The sequence below is a fragment of the Sphaeramia orbicularis genome, chromosome 12 (genome assembly GCF_902148855.1).
Source record: "Sphaeramia orbicularis chromosome 12, fSphaOr1.1, whole genome shotgun sequence".
Taxonomy (NCBI): Eukaryota; Metazoa; Chordata; class Actinopteri; order Kurtiformes; family Apogonidae; genus Sphaeramia; species Sphaeramia orbicularis.
The window spans coordinates 36007031-36026500 of NC_043968.1; the positions used below are offsets into that span (position 1 = coordinate 36007031).

At 38.4% G+C, this 19470-nt stretch overlaps 1 protein-coding gene across 13 annotated transcripts in view; it reads right to left on the minus strand.

The window, feature by feature from the left end:
• The window catches only part of celf2 (cugbp, Elav-like family member 2), a 249899-nt gene that overhangs the window by 69860 nt on the left and 160569 nt on the right, over nucleotides 1–19470 (minus strand). For all 13 annotated transcript variants that reach the window (XM_030148793.1, XM_030148792.1, XM_030148789.1 and 10 more), the window contains one exon: nucleotides 16110–16192. In XM_030148793.1, the coding sequence (XP_030004653.1) occupies nucleotides 16110–16192 (83 nt within the window). The remainder of the gene's footprint in view (nucleotides 1–16109; nucleotides 16193–19470) is intronic.

Here is a 19470-nt window from a genome sequence, read left to right on the forward strand (position 1 = left end):
TATCCAAAACAATACTAGCCCTGGTTCATGTGATAAGCAGGAACACACTTCAGCTCGAATCCTGTTAACGCCACTTAAACAGAGGGTAATTTTCTTCAGATTGCATTTGGACGCGACTTGACAGCATTTAAATTTTCTTGTAATTGAAAAGGAAGAACGGCAAGGCCTAATAAACTCAGACATTTCAAATCAACAGACTAAATCAGACTTTGAGTCACTGCCGCGACTTATTGAACTTGTTGAACTTACAGCTTCTTATTCAAGTCATTAGCAGAATTCCAGATCTTAGAACAGAAGAGATCATAACAGTACACACTTGCTTCCTGCTCAGCTACTGTCCATGTTAAAGGATCTGTTTATTCATTTATTTACAGTGTGGGGAAGCAAAATTTACAATATTTTGAGGCAGGGATTGAAAGACAGTGTATGACCAATTAGTTTATTGAAAGTCATGAGAATTTATTTGCCACAAGAAAATTTACATAATAGAAAATGTTTTTATTCTATGTGTCCTCCTTCTTTCTCAATAACTGCCTTCACACGCTTCCTGAAACTTGTGCAAGTGTTCCTCAAATATTCGGGTGACAACTTCTCCCATTCTTCTTTAATAGTATCTTCCAGACTTTCTCGTAATAGTTTTGCTCATAGTCATTCTCTTCTTTACATTATAAACAGTCTTTATGGACACTCCAACTATTTTTGAAATCTCCTTTGGTGTGATGAGTGCATTCAGCAAATCACACACTCTTTGACGTTTGCTTTCCTGATTACTCATATGGGCAAAAGTTTCTGAAAAGGTATGGATAATAGTGTTAGGTATGATTATGACATCAATATATGTTTGGTTTCAAAACAATTGATGTAGTGCCTGCTGAGAAAAAACAACTAAATGTTCAGTGTAAATTTTGCTTCCCCACCCTGTATAGTATTGGAATTTATATTGGTTTGAAACATTAATTTTTTCTTTTTTGCTAGGGTTTTTTTTAAGAGTGTTTTACATGCAACTGGGCTATTATGGCCAAGTAATTCCCCTTGTGCGTCAACAAAGTCTAAGTCTAATGTCTTACGCACAGGTCGCTATGATAATGATTTCATTTTAGCCTGTTTGAGCACCCGTCTACACTAACATAGAGTTTGTGTAATATGTTGTTTTTCCGCTGTTGAAGAAATGATGATGAAGATGAAGAACATCAGACAACTGTGGTCCAGCTTCTGTACTCTGACGTGCAGTGAGTCAGATTTGCACAGATATTTAAGACCTATGCTGTGTGAAAACATGACTGATTTATTTTAAAACCTGGATGGGGCAAATAGGCCACCACAGTCACGGTAACTGATGAAAACACTACAACTGAATGTAAAGGGGTATATGAATGTGTTTAGATTAGGGCTGTCCAAATTAATGAGTAAATGCGGATTAATCCATCATCATAATTAATAATGATTAAACAGTTGTTTCAAGTTGGTTTGTTGAAACTGTTGAAGGAGACCCAGAAAAGTGAAAATTTTAGATTTTTTTTACATTAAACAATTGTCTTGATTGGAAACTGCGTATGCAACAATTTTTTCAGGTACATTTTTTAAATTATATTTTATTTATTTACTTTTTAATGTAATGTAATTTGCAATAGACAGCATTTGTTAAGTAAAACTGTCAAACTTTTGTCCCCTACAGAGGGCAAAAATGCATTGCTGGCTCTCAGGAGTATATATATATTCCCTTCTTTCTTGAGTCTCTTTGCTGATGCAAAATGACATGACATTAATATAGATTAAAAATGAATATTTAATCGTGATTAATCGAAATTAATCCGCAGCAAATCTGTGATTAATCTGAAAAAAAAATTGTAATTGTTTGACAGCACTAGTTTAGATACTGTCAATATTGTAAAACTAGCAAAAATGCAGTGTTTCTGGTCAGCTAACGACAATAGAAAACCCTTACACACAGCCTAAGCCTCCAGAAAATGGAGAAACTAGAGGAAAACCTGGTGTGGTTGTTAACAGATCGCCCTTTTCTACTTCCAACACACTTTATTCACCTGGTAACTCCTCAACAGCCACACACTCCTCTCCATATCATCACTGTACTTCATCCGTATAATGCTTTTCAGGTAAACTCAATGTATGTATACAGACACAAATAAAATGTTCAAGAGCAAGTAACCTCTATAACAGCATCTCAACTGAGTGTATATACACACTCGACACATTACAAACACCCTGTCTGCTTCCTCACGTCACTCTGACAAACACCTTGATACAAATTAACTGTGACTTTAATTCTCCCTCTCCTTTCAGCAAACAAACGACTATAAATCAAATTGTCCTTTACAATATCCCTTGTCTTAGTGCTGCTTAGTGCACAGTTAGCCTACATTATCCCCACTTCATTTAGCTCGGTAAACAATTAACCCAGCGTGCGTGTGTGAGCAGAATGATTGAGGGATTTGGCATTAGCTATGCTGTGTCGCGTCTCCACACTAACTACTCTAAGTGTTTAACATAGTTAGCCTGCATTTACACCCTCCCTCCCTTTTCTTTTCCCTCCCCTCCTCCCCCCCCGATGAATCAATATGCTTAAACGCTGCCACCAACTCAGACAGAAAAGAGGGGTTAGGGAAGTTAATTTGAAACAAGCGATTAATATTTCTTTAGTTAAATAAAGTGCACACACACATGTACACACACACACACACACACACACACACACACACTGAGGGTCTGTGCATCGATGAGGTTCGCCTTCCTTCAGTTGTGTTTGCGATAGCATTTGGGTTTCACTACAGCAATTACAGCCTTTAATTGAATTGATTTCGATAATGAGCCTCTGTAATGACACCGCTGAGGGAATGGTTGTTTGTATATGTGTGTGGTGTTTGCAGTGAATGAGCTACTGTTGTTTCTCCGGACTTAAATGATCTGTGAGGAGCCGAGCAGGATTTAAAGATGAGGACACACAAACACACGTTTAAAACACTCGTGCGAGCTGCTCTAATCGCCGTCTACTGGCCAGCTGTCTCCATTCAGCCTTTTTATAAACCACTTGTCCGAGGTCTAACCTTTCAGCTTGTTGCATAATATCCTCCAGGCTATAACACATGAATGTTTGATGACGCACGGCTTAGTACATGATAAATTTAATATCCTACACTGCCATATTTCCGCTGTTTCGGGCTTAGCACCACCTACCACTACTTCCCAGGTCCTTGGGTGATTACGGCGGTCAGGTTTCACAGAGGCTCATCTGCAGTGTAACAAGCTGCCGAAAACTTAAGTTGTAGTGCGGAGGACATCCAGTCAGTCAGTCTTCCACAGCCGGTTTGAGTTACCTCATCTCTTTTTCCTGCCAGGGAGCTCCTCTTAAGCGCTGCATGGAAAGCTATTGTGATAGAGCAGCGATATGTGTGATAGACTCGCACCTGAACAAACAAAACACATCGTCCGACTGTCAGACTGTGGACACGAGGCATTCCTCTCCTTTTGCGGTGCTGCTATCAGGCACTCTGTCAGGAGCACACACTTGTACACACACACACACCAAGTACAAGTTAGCTGATAAATGACCTGACGCTGTCCTTTTATTAAAAAAGAACATGTCTTGCTGGCCTCAGCTATGATGGATCTGTTTGATTATGTACAGTAGTCCTTCATAGACTGATTAATGGATGCTGAATCAGACTTCGCTCCATCTCAGGTAGCGTCTCAGGGTGGCTGAGTCAAAATGCTGCTGGAGATACAGTTTTAACCTTAACACAAACATTTCTTTTTTTTTTTTTTTTTTTTTTAGGGAAAACCACTTATACGAGAATAACATGATTGGTTCTCCCCCAGTCTCTATCTCTATTGCTCTTTCTTTTTCTCTTTCTTTACCCTCTCTCTTTCACCCCAGCTGGTCCAGTCAGATGTCCATCCTCCAGGAGTCAGGGTCTGCTCGAGGTTTCTGCCTGTTAAAGGGAAGTTTTTCCTCGCCACTGTCACCAGTCACAAGTGTTTGGTCCTGGAGGATTCTGTTGGGTTTCTGTAAATTGGCTTAGAGTCTGGTTCTGACCAACTCTATATATAAAGTGTCATGAGATAACTTTTTGTTGTGATCTGGCACTATATAAATAAAATTTGATTGATTGAGTGATTTGATTGGTTTTCCCCTGTAAGTCACTTTGGATTACATTATGCCAAATGCATAAATGTAAATGGTTCTACAAACCAGATATGAATAGAATTACAACATTTTCTCAACTCTATATTTTTTCAAATCAGCAGTTTGTGATACAAATGTACATGCATCCACAGTCATTTTCACTTATATTCATCAGTGGTTCGTTAAATATGATTATGTATAGGGAGAAACTGCACTCATATTTTTAAATGAAATGATTTTCACAGTTTTTATAGTATAAGTCCTCAGAGATGTGATATAGCTCACTATGTATTATGTGTTATGTACTTAAACCCCCCAAAAAAACAACAAATAAAAGAAAAACAACAATTTCCAATCCCTAACCAAAGCACTTCTATTACCAAACCGAAAAAAAACACAGCCTACAAGAAACACAGCTCTCTGGTGGCAAAGACCTCAATTCTATATATCTGACATTTATGTTGTGCGCATTGAGAAAACCAGCAAATACTTGAACGTCAAATAATGTGGAGATCCATGGATTGCAGAGGTGTACAATATCAACATTGCTTTCTGGTGAAAAGAACTGCATTTGTAAAGAGGATTTCAGGCTGCTATCTAAAGAAAATAACCTAAACAGAATTTTGACATTTGAATGCAGTCTAAAATATAAACCCAATGTTACACATGCACTCAGACCTGAACCTCACCGAAACCTTCTGGGGTGTGTTCAATATAAGGATGGACAGATCCCAAACCATCAGACAAAGCTGAGCTGCTTGGATTTTTGTTCTATGAGTGGCATAAAGCACCAATATCAAAGTAAAAGATAGAGACAACAGAGAGCATGTGATGCATGAATACTGCGATTGACAGTCAGGGTTACTCCACTAAATCCTTTCATCAAGATATTATGTTTTTATTGTGTTTCTTTGCAGTTCTTATGGTTGAATACATGTGTATAAGTAGTGCAGGTTTTGTGATTGTCTACAAATAAACAGCCTAAATCAGTGGTTTCTAACCTTTTTTACTCCTGACCCCATTTTAACAAAATTTCTGGTGACCCCAGACATTCAAAACAGAGACATTTTTTTGGGCTAAAATTAATTTGTTTTTGATCATACAATAGTTTGCTATAATATGTTGCAAATAAACATTAATTTTAGGCAACATTTAGGCTATATAATGTAAATTTTTATTAGTAAGTTTTAATTTTTTATTATTATTATTTTTTTTTTATAAATTACTAGAAATTTCAGGCGACCCCAGACATTCAAAATGGAGACTTTTTTTTTTTTTTTGCTAAAATTAATTTGTTTTTGATCGTGTAATAGTTTGTTATAATATGTAAGTAAGTAAGTAAGTAAAGCTTTATTTATATAGCCTTTTTTAAAACAACATGTTACAAAGTGCTTCACATAAAGGAGAGATAGATCAAATCAAATGTCAAATCATATGTTGCAAATAATGGTTAATTTTAGGCAACATTTAGGCTATATAATGTAAATTTTTATTAGTAAATTTTTATTTTTATCAATTACTAGAAATTTTAGGTGACCCCATTTGAATTCCAGGCGACCCCACATGGGGTCCTGACCCCAAGGTTGAAAAACACTGGCCTAAATTATCTTCTTCTTTTTTTTTTTTTTTTTTTTTTTTTGAATCTGCTAGTAGTAACTACATCCCTATAAATAGTGCAAATTGGTATATCTCCTGGCATTCACTCATACCACCCAGGGCTACACATATTATAAACCTGTTTGGCATTTTGATATCAAAGCTGTGCAATTTAACAAGCAGATTTTCCTATATTTCAGTGCAGTTGTAAAAGAAATGGTTGGATAAGGCTTACTTTCGATAATCAAGGTCATCAGTCACATAATACATAATAATGCAAGAATAAAGATGAGAGTTACAGTAAATAAAATTAGCTGCAGAGCAAAAACTAGGCACAGCCTTACAGCCCATTTCACAAGCTCCCTTCAAAGGGTGGAACAGTCACAGTCTTAGGACCACAGGGGCTTCTGCATGAAAGAATATGATTTCTCACTTGGTTGAAAATGATAATACACATTATCACTTACAGTCTATCTACAGCTCTGTCCAACAACTTGAAATAAATGATGGATTAAATGAGTTATGTCTTTGGATTATAAATCGCAGCTTTTAAACCTTAACCTTGCTTGAGATCACACTTACTTTGATGGAAGCGTTTGATGTGCCTTTGGTTGCATGAGCACACACAACCTTGCGTCTGTATTCTGGCAGCGGAGCGTCACTAATTATCTCGCCAGCAGAAAGGTAAGGGAGGTGGGGACCTGTGTGTGTGTCGGTGTGTGTGGTCTCAGTGCGACGGCAGCTTTTAATGAGCCCCACGCTTCTTATCAAGCGCGGCGCTCTGCAAACGCTCTGATCCGCCCACGTGGAGGACGGGGCTCGACTGATCACGTCTGAAGCCCCCACCTCGTCCACCCCACCCAACATCCCGATTACCCCCCCACCCCCACCCCTGTACCTCTCCCCTACCTCCGTCTCCCCTCCCCTATGTCTTACTGTCAGAATGAAATATCCTTGAGAGAAACTGTGAATCAAAGGGCTTTTCATCCTTTTTCACAAAGAGAGGGAGAGATGGAGAGGGAGAAAGGTAGAAGGAGAGATTCAACAGGACAAAAGACAGAAAGAGAGCGAGAGAGAGCGAGGGTAAGATGAAGGAAGAGAGCGGGAGAGAAAAGACAGAAAATGAGGATAAAGGACTGAACTTCTTCAAGCTGGAGGGCACTCCAGAGGACACGTCCTAGATTAGCTTTCACTCCTCCCTTCATCCTTCCATCTCCACCCTCCTTTCCTTTTCCCTCCACCCAGCTTCAGACAGAGAGCGGCGGCCTCAGGGCCCACTTGGCGGGCATAAGGGGTTGGATAGAAAAGGGGGCAGACACCGGGCATTTAGACATCTGTCAGCCACTAATGAAAGAGTTCAATTTAGTGGAAAATCTCAAACAACCTTGTCTGACAGGCAGGCTGACAGGCTTTAACTCGCTGCATGTTGTTGTTAGCGTGCGTCTCAGTGTGTGTGTTGAATATGTGTAGAGAGTGGGTGATTCCTTGAGTGGGCCAGGAGGGGGAAATAAAAAAAAAAAAGAAAAAAGGTGAAAGTGAAAAACACAGCGATGTAATGTAATAAAGCCAGACTGTGCTGGGGCATATGCTTGTGTGCACATAAAAGTGTGTGCTTGCATGTGTGTGTGTTGAAGACTCATGCAGGGGTGCGGATCAGTCCATGCAGCAGGGGTTTGGTCTTATGGCTTTAAATCGCTCCAGGGGTACAGAGCATGTTTTTCCACGATAGATGGGTTATAGCAGGGGTGATGGTGTTGTAAGCGTGTATGTGCGTGTGTGTGTGTGCGTGTATGTGTGTAAAATAGCATATTTGGACCTCACTACTGCTATTAGAGAGTTGGTGAGATGAACACACGGCTCTCCAGGCAACACATGCACATGCTGATCGACACACACATTGTCTCCACCCCCCAGCAGCTTCATTAGCAGGTCATTAGAAACAACTTCAGTAAAAGCTGTTGTTCTTTGACAAACAGTATTGCTTATTTGGATTCACAAAAGCTGTCCAGAGAAGCAGCATGTTAAGTGAGGCTGCCCAGAGGTGAGTCATTCACAACTTTGATTTTTATTAATTGAATCATCTATTGACGCCATCATTATTACAGGTCAGACAGGGCACAGATGTTTGGACTGATTGTGCCCCTTTTAACCTGGATGTTACCCGGGCTAACAATAGCCTGAAATTGGTGAACATCAACAGAAAATGGTAGATGTTAAGCTGCAGTTTTGCCAGCATTATTTTTAGAATTAAAAAATGTGCTAATCAAACAGTTATAAAAACTGATTGCTTTATTATCAGGATACACATGCAAATATTAAGAACATATTCAAAATAATTTGTGCATCTTACGTTTGGTCGGAATGTGAAAAACAAAATTATTTTTGTTTTGCAGAATTATTGGAGCTCTCTTTAATACTGGTCTGTAGTCTATAATAACAATGATTTTGCGACTGGTAGAGGTATAAACGTAGAAATTCCTGCAACTAGCTGCACTGGTTCCAAATCTGAAATGAGAATTTCTCCAGCCCATCAGGATTTTAAGCTATGCACAAATTAATAAACCATTACCAGGATATCATTAGCAGTGGTTCTGTAAATTCAGGTGGCTTTCTTTCAATAAAGAAAAATTTGGTGCAGTCCAAAGTGATGCAAAGACGAACAAAATGTCACTGTATCCAAGATGGGAGAATTCATTGGCAATTCTGTAATCCCCTAAAACAGACCTGGGCAATGTAAGGACCACGGGCCACATGTGCTCCGCTAGCTGACCCTGACTGGTCCACATGAGGTCATTGGCAAATTAAAGGTCAATGTAAATATATATAATTGTAATAGATACAACGGCACTGCTTTTATTTTGAAGGATCTGCTAAATTTATGTACTTTCCGTATAAGGTTTATGCACTGATTGGTTTGTTGTTCAGTTTTAGCCCATGAAGATGTCAGCTAACGCTAAAAAAAGAAAGACTGATTCAGAATGCTGAGTTTTTAACAAGTCAAAGACTTCGAGGTATTTCTTCACTGAAGTCAGAGAAAGAAAAAGAAAAGGAACTGAGATATGCAAACATAGCTGGATGCATTTATTGTTTTTCATGTAAAGTTAATGTGGAGCTGGTTTTGCGCATTTTCAAAAAAACGTTTTTGTGGATATTCATTAACCCATGAAGACCCAGTGCCTCTTTTGTGTCAGTTCCCAAATGGATTTTTCTCTCTATTTAACTTTTCGTAAGTTATTTATCACCATTTATTGTAATATTATCCACTGTATTTTGTGGGTTTTTTTTCAATGAAAACCTGGTATTTTTTCATATTTAATTCACTGATCATGTAGATCAGGGGTGTCCAATCCTGGTCCTCGGTGGCCGGTATCCTGTTTGTTTTAGATGTTTCCCTCTTCCAGCACACCTGACGGTTGTTATCAGGCTTCTGCAGAGCTTGATGATAGGCTTATCAATTGAATCAGGTGTGTTGGAAGAGAGATACATCTAAAACATGTAGGATACCGTCCCTTGAGGACCAGGATTGGACACCCCTGATGTAGATGGTCATAAAAGCTCAGATTGAAGTTGAATGTTATAATATCAGAAACAGAGAAAAATGAAGAAATTGTGACTTTTTCAACAAAATATATTATTAACTGAACATAAACCAAGTGTGTCCATCCACTGTCATTGATCCAACTCCATGGGTTTTACTGGTGAATCAATGTTGTAGAAGATTATGGTGTTTCCATGTTTACTACAGAGCCTTTAAATGTCCAAATGGGTCATATTTGATGACCATGAAAAGATGACAAACTGCATTTTACACCAATTATTTACATGTATTGATAGGATTAGTGGATCAACAGGTATTAAACAGTTTAGATCAGTAGATGCTTTTGGTCACCGGTGGCTGTTTGGGTCTTTAAGGGTTAAATAGTTGTATTCTGTGCTCTGCATTTTTATTGTATCATTGTATTGTTTCATTTACTGTTTTATAAGAGACATATATTGAGCAGAGCTGCAGGTGTATTGATCTGGCCCTTAACACCTGTCAAAGTTTAGAAAATTAATTGCCAAACCCTGCCCTAAAAGCTCAGCTCTTTAGAATAAGGGCAATGACAGAGCCCCAAATTACCACCAACTATGACAAAAAACATATGAATGATAGACTACATAATGTCAATCAGAATGTATTTCCTCGATACGCACTTTGTTTTTATATTTGATCCAGTAACTGTGGTGTAAGTCATGACAATTTTATTGTTGGTTCCAGCAGCAGGAGGATGTCAAAATCCACAGGCAAACCTTTTTGTACAATTTTGAGCTCAACTGACAGGTTCTGCTACTTACTACTTACATTTACTCTTCACTGGGCTTGATGTTCAAATCTATGAGTAAATTTAACTGTTTTGGCACAAAATCTTTAGATTTCAAAAACAGTGTAATAGCTGTTGGTACAAGATTGGAAAATGAGTGTTTTTTTTTTTTTTTTAGAGGTTCAACTCAAAGTCTAAATGTGCAGAAGAAAGAAATGACTTAAGAGTTGTCATCAGTAAGCTTGATTTAGTCAAGATCAATTGTGTTTTTCCTTCAGTAGCAGATGGAAAGGTTTTTCTTGTTGTCCATTGTAAGATTTGGTAACATCCAGATGTTGTTACTACATGAGACTTCAATATGTACATGGACAAGGAAGGATTTACACCTTCACACTTTTCTTGCCATGTCAAAAGGTGCATTTGAATACACATTTCATACATTAGTGACAAAGGGAAAAAAAAGCTTTAAATGTAAGACACAAAACTAAAGGCATCAACCTATGACCTTGTGCAGAATGAAACAACAACAAGGTGCCTTTTGATAGTGTTTCTAGTCACCCTGAACTCAAGAGCATGGAGACACATCCAAACAACTACACTATTAGAAGTGAGGAACCTTTGTACATCATGTTAATCAAACATGGAGGCACTCACTAGTTTTGGAGAATATTTATCCAGGACCATGCATATCTACCCAAAGCAATATTAAGATAATAATGAATACATACTTAAATTGAACTTGTGTTGCAGCTGTCTCAAATTTGCATTCACATATGAATAGTTTTGATGCAATATAAGGTATTTTCAGGTAAGTATTTCTGATTTTCTGTTTATTCATCACATAAAGGCTCTAAAGTATGTACAAATGAGAGTTATAGGTAAAATTCTGCTGGAAGATCATATTACTATTACAGAAAACATGTTTGTGGTTGCCATTTTGTCTGTATCCTGCCAACTGTATCATATTTGACTGCTAATAATATCTGATCCTATTTATGAAAATGAATTATAGCAATTCTAACTTGTAATAACAAACTGTTATTATCATATCATCAGTCCCTTCCTCAATGTGCAAAAGGTGTTTAACATTATCGCCTGAAAAGAAATGTACATCCAACTGTGGGTGAATCTGGACAAACCTGCTTCTTCTAAAAAATAAAAATTTGGTATTCTTTTGTGAATATCGGTAAAAATGGAAAAGAATGGGCATTAGTAATACAATGTCTACGCCTTGCTCTGACCTGTGCATGCTGTGGAAACAATACTTGACAGACATGTTTGGAGCTGGCATGAATACACACTTTCTGCATGCATAAAACCAAATATGCATACATTTGGTAAAGATGTGCTGTCAGATCGCTGACAAATCTTCAGGAGAATCAGGTGAAGAGTGAGCACAAGAAGAAGAAGAGATTCACTCTTGGAGGAGGAAGACTCACCACAATTCTTTTTTGAAAAACTCAGCACATAAACCACAGACTATTTTGCTTAAAGGTGCAATATGTACGCCTCCAATTCAGAATGAACCCCAGCTATCAACAGAGGGGGTTAGCAGCTCATTAGAAAGTAACACTGTCAATAGTGTTACATGCAATTAGGCAATGGTTGGCCTAAAGAATCACAATCTACATTTACACCCTACATTTTTATATTTGTTTTATGAGAATGTATTAAATTATTTCCAAAAGTCTATTCTCTTTCTTTTGTAGCTTTCCTCTTGATCTCATGTTAGAGTATTCGTTCAGTCATATTTCATCCATCATGTGTTGCCGGTTAAAAGAAATCTGCCTTGAGTGCAGCTTCAAATAAATGGAGATGAACCTGTTGCTTTAACCAATCAAATTTCACGTTGGTCACACAGGCACGATCTAGCAGGCGCACTATAATGTCATCATTATTATGTATTATATTATGTCAGCACTATTTGATTGGATGGTTAAAGAGCAAGGTCATTAATAAATCACATCTGTGGTAACTTACATAAGCTAAAATATATTGGTTTAGATTTAATAGCTGCTTTACCACGATGGCTGACAGAGAAGAAATGGACATGGTTTGCAGACATAGTACAAAATAAGTGGTAGTTATTGTGAATGTAATGTATTTTATTAACATCTTAAAGTTTATGTCATTTAATTAAGTAAATATTGGTGATTCTTGAGTTGATGCACATGAAGCTGTGGTGAAAGGAGACCTGCTGAGTTGTGTTCACTGGGTTTCTTGCTTTAGTAATTCATTCATTACTGCTATGTGAGATACCTGTCTGTGATGTAACACCCAGTACTATATAGTACATATTACTGATACTATACCAACAACACTACACACCAAAAAAACACAGTGAGTGATAATGTATTATGGGCGGAAAACACTACAGGTCTTGAGGTACAAAGTGGTATTATAAGACAGGACTGGACAACTGTATAGCATGCAAGAATCAGTATCTCTGCAACACAAAACAAAAAAAGAAAAGAGACAAATAAACAATACAAAACTGTATTCATATTGTGTTGATAATTTGAGTCTATTTTTTAAAAAAAATGCACCATTAATGCCCTCCTCAAACAATGGTAATTGTTCAGCTGCTTCTGTCCTAAACCAAGATGGCTGCCAACCAGTGCTGCCAATACCGGTGCCCTTTTCCACAATTTGGACATCTTCCAGCTTTCCACTCTGATTTCATCTCTCCCTGTTAGAGCCTTGGGTTTGGAAGGAGAGATAGAGTGAGGGAGGGAAATAGTGCCAATACAAACATTGTTCCGCTGGCTTTTACAAGCCAGGAGAGTGGGGAAGTTAATAAGCAGGTATTGGTTTTTAACTGCGCCTCGTTTATTGCTTTGCCCTCGAGCGTGCTGGAGTGCTCTACTCCACCTTTTTCCTGTCCATCTGCCCATCACCTCTGCTAACCTCTCGCTCCATTTTTTCCTCACTCTATGCGCTCTGCTCTCTCCTTTTGTCTTGACTCACCTCATTCAGCAATTAATTCACCATCCTCATCATGTGTTGTTTTTCCATCTCTACTTGAATCCTTCATTCCCTGTGCTTTTGGTTTATTTTTTATTTTAGGACGAGACACAGCCAGTTCAAAAGCCCCATTTCAGAAAGATAACCCTTGTACAAACCGGTTATTGATCTGCCATTATGCCACTATTGATTCCCTGTTTTGTAAATATGTCTTTGAATGTGCACTGTACTGTATTCACCAGCCCTCTTAATGCGCCACTTTATTAGATTTAAACCATATCCGTTTGTCAATACTGAGGTTTTATTAAAAATCGGATGTCAGCCAGTCAGTGCTGTCTAACTCTGACATGATGAATATGAGCCAACTTTACTACAATGTTGATCAATGTTGTCTGGGTTTCAATGGACAGATTTAATTTTCTCTGCTCTCCTAAGCATTTCTCTTCTCTCAGTCAACAAAACAGGGTTTTGTGGAGCATTAAGACCTTCACTATTCCCAGTAAACATATAATCTTGTCCTTGGTATCTGCACTTTGATATTGTCAATTTACTATTGCTTTAGTTCATTTATTTAATTCTATGCTTGGATTTGTTTCTCAGATTACATTTCCGTACAACATGTCTGCTACAAGAAGTCAAGAGTATCATTTTCACTAAGTGGTGTGTTTTATTGTTTTAACTTCTTTTTTACTAGTCCTAAAAACAGTCCTACACCCTTACAAGAAACTACAATCTGGCTTTATTGGTACCTGACTTCAAAAAGCCCCGAACATAACAACCAGAAAGGCTTCAGGAGACAAAAGCTGGTGGAGGGAGTAGTGATGACCAGACAGTACAGGGGGAGGGAGGGAGTTATGGTGTAGAAGAAGGCGATTTCATGTTCCTATAATCCTGAAACTGCTGCAGTATGTGTCCTCCCCAGGGCTGTTTCACACCTCCAACAAGGGATAAGTGACTAACTCTCGCGACACAGGAAAACAGACCAAATTTAACATACTTATTCCACAAGCAATTAACACGGTGACTCTTTGCAAAACAACAAGCTTGACTCGGAATCAGGAGCCCCAGCACAAATCCTGCATATAGCTCCGGTGGGATTCGCAGTATCCACCCTGTCCTGCACAGGAGGGCTATCCACTGATCCAACTGACAGAAGCAAGTGAGTGCAGGCGCTCAACTGATGAGATTCCAGTTAGCCGGTGCAGCCAAGGAAAGAGGTGGGGAAACCGCCAATAGCCTGAGCAGAAGGGATCTGGGGGCCTCTAAATATCCACCCAGGGCTAAAAGAGCAAGAGTGCAAGCAAGCTCCAGCCCACTTTCTATATCGCTCTCCTGGGCTACAGAGGAAACAATAGAGGAGAATGCAACATGAAAGAAAAGCAATGCCACTGCATGTGCACACGCCTTTATAGTGGGACTAACATTTAGATGTGCACTGGGAAGGACATGCATACTTTGAACCTTGGATTCATTGTCCAAACGGTGTTTCCTAGGATTGTGTTAACTTACCTAAAGCTTTGATGAATGGATTTCATTTGCTAATTATTGTTTCTTATGCTAATTACCGAAACTAGAGACTAATTGTGCCACCATAGTCTCGTGATGAACTAAAAGCAATGTTTTGTTCATCATGACATGTCGTATTTTGCCCCTCTACTTAGACACAAGATGAATATTAACCCATAAAGACCCAAACATCCACTGGTGACCAAAATCCTTCAATAATCTAAACTGTTTAATACCTGTTGATCCACTTGATTCCTACCAATCCATGTAAATAATTGGTGTAAAATGCAGATAGTCATCTTTGCATGGTCATCAAATATGACCCATTTGGACGTTCAGAGGCTCCGTAGTGAACGTGGAAAAACCGTCATCTTCTACATCATTGATTCACCAGTAAAACCCATGGAGTTGGATCAATGAGAGTGGAGGGAGACGCTTGGTTTATGTTCAGTTAATGATAGATTTACTTTTTCTTCAGTTTTTTTCTGTTTTAGATAGAAAAACCCTCAACTTTAATCTGACCTTTAATGAACATCTACATGATCAGTGAATTAAATATAGGAAAATACATGATTTTCACTTAAGAGTAAAAAATACAGAGGATAATATTGGAAAAAAAAAAGTTGGTAAATCACAAATAGAGAAAAAATCAATTGGGAATTGCCACAAAAGTAGCACTGGGTCTTTGTGGGTTAAATCAGGATTACTGCATGGTTAGATATTTGAAGCCACTTTACTATATCAATGGCAGCAAAATACATTACATAATCTAATCCAGGTTAAATGGATTAACTGAGGCCAAGTAACCTATTATTTAGTCCTGACACACTCTAAAACATTATAAACTGATGTAAATAGTCAACCTGGCAAGATTAATACAACAAAGAGCCCATGATGCAGCCTGTGTAATACAGTATTTACACCAGTACTCAGCCCATTTATAATTAAGATTATTAGAGTCAGAAAGTTTATGTAGCATTGTTATTGATTGATTTATTTAATAATTTTATGATTACTCTAAAAATCAAATTAAGATCCTCTACAGTACAAGGTAATCAGATCTAGATCTAGCTCAAGTCAGACCACAATTAAACCAGAGTTGTATATAATGTTCAGATCCTTCATTTATCAGTTTGCACTTGTCAATTCAAATATTTGCAGCAGAGATTTCATAGTTTGCAGGATTATTTTATCATTAATTTGGAAAATTCTGTGGGAAACACTGCTTCCAAGTCTAGCCAGATACTGTAGGTCAAATCAAATGGATTATGTGACTTGCCTTCAGTGGCAGTGCTTAAGGGTAGGTGGATATATTTAGGTAAGAACAACCTTTAACACAAGATTCAATACTTATCAACTAAAGTGTATGATTTTACTCTAAACTGACACCAACAGTCAGCTGCCCACCTGCTCATACAGACACTCATTTGATCACTCACAGGTTTGCAAATATACTTTGGCAGCAGTACAACACACTGATGTACAGACCAACGTACACACACACCGGGTCGGGGAGGGGCCGCCTCAGGGTGCTGCTGTAAATGTGCGATTAGAGAGAAAGAGAGAAAGTAGGCAGAGGAGAATCGAGGACACACACTCACCCCTGTTAAGGTCTTTATGTTATGCAGTGCATTCTGGGCTTCAAGGGCAGCTTTCCTTGTGTAAAACGTGACAAAACAGCAGCCTGGGGAGAAAGAGACAGAGAGAGAGGGTGAGCATAAGGAGCAACAAAGAGTATTTTCTCTATTCATCTGCTTGGCATCACCTGTCGACACTGGCAGACGCTGAGTGAATGTTAAGGACAAAACATCCTAGTGGAGAGGAAACGAACGCTTTTGGATTCCTTTCAACGCTGATGACTTGAGCCTCGAGGAAGTGTGAACTTGCGAAGCAATGCGTGCGCACACACACACACGCAAAAAGAGGAAGTTCAAGGAGGGAGAGGAACGGGAGAGGAGGAAGAAGAGGTTCCCTCTTCATTAAACCATGAGTAACCTCTGAGCAGCTGTTCACCCAAAGACATACTTCACTTATTTATGTGTCCTTACTTGCTCGGTCACTGATTTGTTAATCCCTTAACTTATTTTTACCAGCTTGCATTAACTAAATCAAGCACTGCTTTGGTGAATTATTGGTCAACAAATCCAGAACTCCACCATGAAACCACAGACTGTATTAAACCAGAGCCCTCAGAGGATGGCATATCTACCAGAGCTGCAGAAAATCAAAACGTGGGACCTGATAATAATCTTAGCTTAGTTTCACAGACTTGTCCATTAACAAGCAGAGGAGTTCAGTAGTTTGTTGAGTAGTTCACTCAAAAACATCAAATGAAATTTTTTTTTTTTGGTCATTTTGGGGACATAAAATAATGACAGACAGCATGGACAGACAACAGACAAAACAGGAAAAGTACATGTTCAAACACATAAATTGGATTAAATTTGGTAAAAGAAAAAAAAAAGAAATAAGTTTGTGGTTACACTACAGAATTTAAAATGATGCAGACACATGGACATGATTGCTGTACCACCAAAATCCTAAAATGATGCCACAAGAGAATGTCTCCTGGAAAAAAAAGGCAATAGTGTTTAATAGAGGAGTTCACTGGAAGTCAACTACTGCTGAATGAATATGTCACACTGGTATTCTTTTTTTGTCAATCAGCATTAAACATGTTAAGCCCTGGGCCATTTCGTTCCAGGTGAACTCATTTCAATACAAGACAAAACAGTGGATTAACTGATAGCAGAAGCTTCTTTCATATAAAATTAAGTTATGATCAGAGAACAGCAAATAAGACATTATTAAGCAATTGTCCCTTCATAATGTGACCTTTATTTTTGCACTTATTTGAGTCATTCAGTGACTTTTAAAGATGTTCTGGTTATGTGGATGTATAATATGTGTACATTGCTACAAGTGTTGCATGGCGTTACCATGGCAACATGGGCAGAACAGTGGCTGGCCACAGTACTGGGCCAACTGGGCTTAAGAGATGAACAGGCATGTGCAAAAATAGAAGGTTAGTCAAAACAGTAGTGTAGCTGACATCGTTTTTAAAGAGTATTTTATTTGGGTCAAGTCGAGTATTTCATCAGTGTTAGTCAAGGAAGTGTCAAGTCTTAAAAACTGTGACTTAAGTCTGATTCAATTCAAGTCATCTGACTTAAATCCTCACCTCAGCTTCACAGAGACAAGGAACAAATATTTTCTACCCAAGTTCTGAAGATATTGAGGAAAGCAAGAAAAAATCTTAAATTGGTTTGATCTTTCTTCAAAAACTACTCAAAATGCCCATCCTCAATATTTCAAAATACTTATATCTAACTACCTGTAAGTCATAAAATCACTGCTTATCAAACTGCTTATTCATTCACTGAAATGCACGCTCATAAAAAATGCAGCAAAAAAGAAGAGTTGAAAAGATAGAAAAAGAGACAGAGATTTAGCCTCTTCATTAATCGGTGCATAATCCCTAAAGAGGGAGGTGGAAACATTGCAGTTGTGGGGCATTCTTGCTTTTGCTGACTCAGTCTTGCAAAGCAGCACAGTCAGGCAAAAACCCAGCAGGAGGACGTGGAGGCCAGACACAGAGGTGTGACTCTTCCATTTTCCTCCAATAAACAGCAGCTGCTATTTAATTTATGTCAGACGTGGGGATGGTAAAGTCTGTCTCAGTATGGGGATTGTCTGTGTGTGTCCTTATGACACTTTAGATGTGATTAACTAACAGCAAGAGGGACATTTTAAATAACGCTGTGCAGCCGGTGAAGGATTAAAAGCCATCCATAAAATACGGAGGATGCTCTGGATGTGAATTATTCAGCAGCAAGACCAAACAGGAAGCCTTGACTTCATAATATGTCATCTGTAACACAAGCAGAAACCTGTGTGGTAAGAGGAATGGCATGAGCACAAGCAGAGAGTACATCTAAGACTATGGGACCATTTGTTTGCACAACAGTGACTACAAAAATTACTTAATGGACCGATGCATGATTTTTAAAAGTACATGCTGATACAGTATTGGTATTTATAGCATAACATGCAATTCCTGCTGCTCAGGGTCTCTGATTTAAACATTAAACAAAAGATTCCATTTGATGACACTGTCATTGGTCGAAGTTCATTGGAGTTGTTCATTAATTACATACCAAAATCCATCTGATGTAATTATTTTTTTCATAGAACCATCAGCAGATATCATGTGTGTTCCTAATTTACCAATATACAGGGGTTGGACAAAATAATGGAAACACCTTCACCTCAAGATGATAATGCCCCAATCCATACAGCTAGAATTGTTAAAGAATGGCATGAGGAACATTCTAATGAAGTTGAGCATCTCGTATGGCCGGCACAGTCCCCAGACCTCAACATTATTGAGCATTTATGGTCAGTTTTAGAGATTCAAGTAAGACGTCGATTTCCACCGCCATCGTCTCTAAAAGAATTGGAGGGTATTCTAACTGAAGAATGGCTTAAAATTCCTTTGGAAACAATTCACAAGTTGTATGAATCAATACCTCGGAGAATTGAGGCTGTAATTGCCGCAAAAGGCGGACCTACACCATATTAAATTATATTTTGTTGATTTTTTAAGGTGTTTCCATTATTTTGTCCAACCCCTGTATGAGTCAATGCATCTAATGATAAATTACCTGATAGCAACATATTTCCAAACACATTAACTTGATGGTTTCCATAAGTCACTGGTCATGCGTTGTTTTAAAAAATTGTTAAAAAATGTTGCAGAGTCGTCAAATATGCCATATTACTGTTACTGAGGCGCAATCCCAATTCACCCCTTGGCCCTCTCCCTTGGCACTACCCCTTGAAATGGAGTTGTAAGGGGTAGGGGTTGAAACATTCGCCTATGAAATGAGACAACCCTTCCAGACCTCTTACGTCATCAGCAGTCATCGATGCCGCTATTGACAGATGCGACAACTTTGTTTC